The 6941-nt window shown below is 35.4% G+C and overlaps 1 protein-coding gene across 1 annotated transcript; it reads right to left on the bottom strand.

The window, feature by feature from the left end:
- Window positions 1-3857: 3857 nt before the first annotated feature.
- LOC149227978 (glycerol-3-phosphate acyltransferase RAM2-like) lies at window positions 3858-6708 on the bottom strand. Its single transcript, XM_089378016.1, has 2 exons — window positions 5573-6708; window positions 3858-4767 (listed from the first exon to the last, which is right to left on the bottom strand). The coding sequence occupies exons 1-2, from the start codon at window positions 6338-6340 to the stop codon at window positions 3877-3879; spliced, it is 1659 nt and encodes a 552-aa protein (XP_089234142.1). The 5' UTR covers window positions 6341-6708; the 3' UTR covers window positions 3858-3876.
- Between the last annotated feature and the right edge of the window lie 233 nt (window positions 6709-6941).

Here is a 6941-nt window from a genome sequence, read left to right as displayed (position 1 = left end):
ATTTTAAGCTAGTATATTGGAGAGCATATTAGTCTCTATAATGCTTGAAAACTACATTCATGTTAAGAAATCAATCTTTAATGTCAATACTTGTGTAGAATAATAATGCAAATCAAGGAATTCATGTTAAGAAATCAATCTTTAATGTCAATACTTGTGTAGAATAATAATGCAAATCAAGGAATTCATGTTAAGAAATAAAGCTTTAAGGTTAATGCTTGTGTAGAATAATAATGCAAATCGAGGAATCATTTCCATCATGTTACATATTTATAGTAAGCATTAATGTTTTATATGTAATTTGCATCATGTTAAGTGGGTTTTTATGGGTATCCAAGTGGTTTGTTGCTCAGCCTATACTGAAGTACATTGGAAAACTCCATTGTTTGGTTTGTTAAGTTATTTTTTAATTAATTATTATAGTGTCAATTTGTTTTCTCATTGTATTATTATTTTCCAAATACAAAGTAATAAATTTATATAAACATACATTAAAATAAATATTTACACTAAAAATCCAAATAAAAATCAATATGAAATCTCATGTGGTAGTGGATTACAAATTTGGCTCATTAAGTTTTATTATTTCTATGCTAATGAATTAAGGAAAAGGGAAAGGGTGATATTCTTAATTTATCTTGATATACTCCACTATGCAAAACTATTGTTTAATAGATATTATTGTTCATTGTGGATTATGATCAAGTAATATCAACAATAGCTTCCTCTTATTTGGATAAAATACTCACCAACCAATTTGCAAGTTACCTTTTTTTGTAGACATGACATCAACTTTGTCCTTCTTCTACTATGAAATCTTAGTTTTGGCAATGACTTGAAAGGTTGGGATGAATTCTTTCTCTCTAAATGAATACTAGATTTCCTTTAAATTCAATTAGAATGTTGTCTTCTTCCTTGTTGTAGTGTCAACAACCTCCAAAAATGGCTTTCACTACCTTAGTGAACCAACTATATGCAATTATAGAACTCAAGCTCTATGATAACTTTAATTGAATATCTTTGCTAAGGACATGCACGTTTATCTCTTCTTCCTCTCATTAGAAGGTGACCTTCTCTTTGTTCTTCTCTCCCTAGGATTGCATGAACCTTGCTCACTCTCTTAGTGAAACCCTTTTATTTATTTGTTCTCCTCCCTTTTATCTTCTTCATGGTACATCTAAAGGAAAAATGATTCTAGGGAACCCAATTATTTTCCTGTGACTTGTACCCTTGTTGATTAACTCTTCAATGGTCAACAATATTTAGAAGACTGTTATCATTTTTTTCATAGGTGTCAAGCTCTTTCTATGTAGGAGAGGACCATTTATGCGTCTTTCATTTTTTCCATGTGAGGGCCCTTTAGCTAGAAATCGACCTTGTATGGTCATGGTCCTTCGTTATTCTATGTGGAGGTCAAGTTGCTAGTACTTTTACCCATAGTTGAAGTGTGGAGTTTGGAGTGCAACGACATGCCTCCTTCTACTCCCCTTCTTTCATGTGTCCATTGGATGCTATGTGCGTTAACCCTTATTCTTTTTCTATTTTATGGTGTGCAACATTTGGCTTCCACTCTATCTTGTCCACACCTCTACGTGCCATAATGCTTCACCATAACCTCTATCATATGATGTATTAAAGGATCCAATTTGAATCACCCGAAGGCTCATCTTTGCATCATATTGTTGATTTTGATATTGACATGATGCATCCACACACATCCCTATTGGATTCTCTAGATCATTTGAATAGAGAGATAGACTAGGGAATTTGATTTGGAATCTACAAAGACTACCTTTTATGTGCATGGTCAAAGCCTAAATAACCACTTTCCCTAAAGCTCCATCACTAATCTAGTTTATATATTCACTTAAAGCACTGATTTTTTAAACATTTTGGGTACCCTAGATATCAATGGCGTATGGAGAGTTCATCTTGCACAACTTAGACTTTTCTTTGATTGACTTTATATTGAGACAAAGACCATAATCCTCCCTAGGAGCATTGTCCCTATTAGAGTTTTTCTTTGGGTCCAACACTAATCCTAACACTAATAAGAACTTTGTATTCAAATACTTCCTCTACTAAGAGATTAAAGAGTTGTTCCACTATCTTTTTAAGTAGTCATGGATTATTAGGATCAAAGTTGCTTGCGCTGTTTTTCTCCAAAAAGTGTTTACCTCATGCCCACCACCTTCTAGGAATAAATCATATATAATGTGATCCACCTCTATACCATCATGCACTTTTTCATAACTTTAAACATTAAAAGTGTTCCTTTAATACAACATGATTCCACTCTTTTTTACAAAAATTCTTATAAATTAAAAATATTGTAGTAAGCATATCCTATTTCCAATAACTCTATACCATGATCCACTTTTTCATAACTTTAAACATTAAAATTGTTAGTTTAATACAACATGATTCCACTCTTTTTTACAAAAATTATTATTAATTAACCTGGTAAGAAAGATATCCTCTTTCCAACTATAACTTTTATAAGATTTTAGCAAAATTTTATTTATAAACATAATTAGGCAATCATCCAAGCTATATACATAATGGATTATCCCAAAAATTATGTCGTTACCTAAATTTAATTAAAATTCCAAATCAACAAAAACTTTAACTTCTTTTATAATTAAATCTAAAAAAAATTGCTTTACAATTAATTAATAATTTGATTAATGGCTATCATAAAATTGAATATACACCATCATTCTTATCATAACTTAAACTAAGACTCTTGTGTCTATATTTTTTTTTCGGTATCTTAAACTAAAATTACTTGCAACGCTATAATTTGTTAGGCGGGATTAATTATTTTAAACTTCTCTATGATCCAATGGTTGCATTTTTTGTGCCATGTAGTGTTGGAATTTGATATGTTATATCGGAATCTGAAATCATATTACCATTCGATTTGACCATCGAGTCAGTCCAATAAAACATATCCACACCGTAATATAATTCTTGTCAATGGGCCCAGCCAAAACACCACATGAGAGGCAATTTCGATGGTAAATGTTGACTTCTCATGTAAATGAATTAACTTAAAATTAACTCAGATTGCACTGTACGTGCATTGAATTATGGGAAGGCAAATACTGTATTTAGGAACAAATCTTAGAGGTCGTATCATGTCGTATAGAGCAGGAATATCGGACAGCTACTTTACAGGCCTGCTTCAAGGCACAAATTTTTGCTCCAAACTTGGGTAGACTTAACAGTTCTTCCCGTGCTTACATCTACAGTCTGGTAAAGAATGACAAAGGATTTCTAGCCTCTGCAAACTCGAGAGTCTCAGAAAGGCACCTTCCATTTTATCTCCGAGTTGCAGTAATAATGTCTGGTTGAACATGCCTCGAATACAGCCTCTAAAAAGATATTGGAAAAGTGACTGAATATTTTTTATTTTTGAAGATTGGTGAAATGCTAACTCAAAAAGTTCGACATTTCAATGAAAACACATGATTATCCAGAAATCTTCACCATCAAATTATGTTATGTGAAAATCTACATGCTATGAGAAAAGATTATTTTTGTTCGACATTTCAATGAAAACACATCATTATCCAGAAATCTTCGCCATCAAATTATGTTATGTGAAAATCTACATGCTATGAAAGAAATTATTTTGTAAAAATAATTGCAGACTTTTACTGCTAAAATCTAAATTTTTCATCATAGTTATCAAACCATACATAGTTAAAAAACTATTTGCTGCATCAATATACTGCTCCAAATAACTATAGCGAAACTATTGCTTCATGAATTTTGAAGCCCATAAAACACTAACCTATTTCAGGAATTGCAGCATGCTCCATAAAACATGAGTTTGGACAAATCCATGTCAATCCCAAGTACAATGATTAATTAATTGGTCATGACATTGAGGAGCTTTTTCGCCTCGGGAACTATTCCTTCGTTGCCTGCGAGCATCATGTACTTGTCCCTCCTCTTCAAATTTGTACACCGGAATCCCAATGCATCAGCCAATAACTGCTGCACATGATTAGCCACTTCGACACTGGACTTCCCCCCTGAACATGTCACCTCCCTAGGCAATCTCTCCAAGAACACAATATCATACCTAGGAAATGGATTCATTAAGAAAAAAATAGGGTCCAGAGCCTTCAATCCTCGAGCACTAGTCCCATGGAACATGTTCACAGCTACATTCATGGCAACAGGAACGATATTTTCAGCAATTTCTGCAAAAAGAGGACTGAACCGAAGCAAATAAGGCTCTCTGCATGTAGTTCCTTCTGGGCAAACAGCCAAGTCACCTTGGCTTAAAAGCTTTTTCATGATCTCCCCATCTTTGATTCTGTTTCTGGTAAGCCTTACAGTCTTGATGGGTGACACTGCCTCGGTCATACAGCTGATACTGTATGTAACTGCTGTTACAGGCCTTCCTAGTGAAACAGTAAGAAAAACAGGATCAAGAACTGTTCTATGTGAACAAACATATAATGTACTGGTTTTCTCATCTGTGATCTGCACTGGTGGAGGAATTCCTCGAACTCTGATTCTTACCCCCAGGAAAGATCCAACTGGTAGAGCCAACCAGTAAGGCAGGCATAAACCAACCAAATTCCTCGTTACAGCCAATGCCAAACCGATGGGGAACCATAGAAAGATCCCCAGGGAGACGAGGGGTGTGGGCCGGATTGCTAATCTACCATCATGGAAAATCAAGGGCTTCATGTATTCTTCTCTCGGTACAGTTCCAATATTTTTCTCGTAAGGAACTACGTATGCTTCCTGTTCATTCCCAACAGTTGAATAATCAGATTATTATACTCTATCCTATTTTGCAATCAATCAATTAATAGGAGGAAACATTTTCAAGGAATTTCCACCAATCATTATATTGATATAGAAAAAGAAAACACTGTCTGTGACTGTATCTATTGATATAAAAAAAATAAAAAAATCATGATATATATGACTCTATCACTTTAACAGAAAATTCAAACAGAATACTAAAACAGCACAGACATGCCATCTCTCTCACACACCACAAATACATGATCAGTATCATTTTATAGTAATGGTATCCATAGACTGATAAGTCTCATTTTATAGTAATGGTCTCGATAGACTTCATAAGGATAACAACTTGGAAAGATAATGAGTCTTACTCAGTTCCAATTCACTTTTATATAGGTAAATTGGGGTTATCTCTAGTGGCTGGTCTGGTGCTGGGCGGAATGATTATTATCTCTCTCACCCAAACTGAATTCTTTGCGAGTAACATAATAATGAGAAATATTGCAGCAATTCCTAAGTGTCTATAGATATTATTACATTGACCCTGGTTCTCACCTTCAATCTTCAATGAAAAAAATCACTCCTACATTGAAAAACTACACATTCAGTTGAAACTAACACTCTAGAATTTTCATTTGTCTATTATTTCTAACAAATTCATGATATGTACCAGTACTCACATGATCATACGTATATGTAAAAATACATACAGGAAGAGGAGAGTAAGACTAATATGCAGTGGAAGACCAGTAAAATAATATAGAAATAAAAGAGCAGATTTTATTTTAAGACTTACCTCGCATATAGACATGAAGGGAAAATCGGTGGGACGATCTCCCAAACCAAGACCAGGTTTTTTCTCTTTGAAAAACTCTTTGACAGCCTTCAGTTTCCTAAATCCAACAAGAACGCCGGCCTCAGTCACAAGTCCTGTGCAGTAGCCCTTGAAGACCTGCAACTCAGTGCCAAGCACATGGTCGACAGCCAAATACTCTTTCAGAAATGGTTCAACCATGATCCTTGGATTGGCAGTAACAATATATCTCTTTCCACAAGAAACAAAAATTTTGTAGGAAATTGGATGCAAATCCTCAAGGTAAAATTTGGGAAGGACTGCCCTTCCCACAGTGGTGACATCCTCAGCCTTTAATCCAGCCACTGCAATGAAAATCATCAGCTGAATTCCAGCTGCCTCAGAAATGAAATAATACAGCAAACCCACGATGGGACACATGAGGAGAAGCAGCAGAGCTCTGAGTGGGCTTCCTGCTTCAAAGGCCAAAAGCATGAAGTAAGGAAAGGAGCTGCTTGATCTGAGAAGTGTCCCATCCAGATCAGACACCACAGTCTGGTTCTCCCTCCCCTTGAAATTACAACATTTAGAAACTGGAGGAAACATCTCAGCTGGACTGAAACCTGAACCAGAGAATTCTTGGGCAATAACAAAAGTACTGTTGCCAGGCATGGGCTTACCCCTTTCTAGTGGAGGTTGAAAGAAGCATGGCCTAAAGAAGTGACATAGGGATTCAAATACTCTCAAGTTGTCTGCCTTCATGAAGTCCATGTGAGCAGAAGCGTGTGAAGCCAACGGTAAGCAACAAAAATGACCACGCTTTCTCTCAGCGTCGGCCTTCCAAAGCACGAACAAAATGCCTTTCTCTTTCACTGTACTAATCTGATGTCCCCACGCAGATGACACCTTCCCTGCTTGTTAAACACAATACAAGTAACTTCTTCCTCTGGGAAGAGTCAATCCCATCACCATGGATGGATAGGTGCCTTCCAGTTCTAGGTGTATGATGATCAATATGGGTCACAAGAAAAAAAACTAAAACCCCATGCACACACAAAATCACACACCCCACTGTCAGTGGTACGGGCGGTGCTATATAGGGGCATGGACCAGGGCGGGAAGGCACCTATATTGGCCTTGGAAGAAGCCTTTCTCAATGGTTTCTTGAGGGGTTTGGAATTTTGTATTAAGGAATTTTAATATTTTGGTAGGTTATTGTTGAAGTAGAATTTTGTTTAAAATGATTAGTAATAAAATTCCATGTTATCTTAGATTTCAAAATGATTAAATTCCATTACATGTTACCTTAGATTTCGTGCAATGATTGATTTTATGTAAAATTTTCTTGTTTGAAGTTATAGTTCGACGTTTT

Source organism: Pinus tabuliformis, chromosome J (genome assembly GCF_031772625.1).
Source record: "Pinus tabuliformis cultivar Carrire ecotype Pingquan chromosome J, CPIR1, whole genome shotgun sequence".
Lineage (NCBI taxonomy): Eukaryota > Viridiplantae > Streptophyta > Pinopsida > Pinales > Pinaceae > Pinus > Pinus tabuliformis.
Note: the sequence above shows the minus strand (reverse complement) of the source record. Positions and strands in the feature narration are given on the sequence as shown.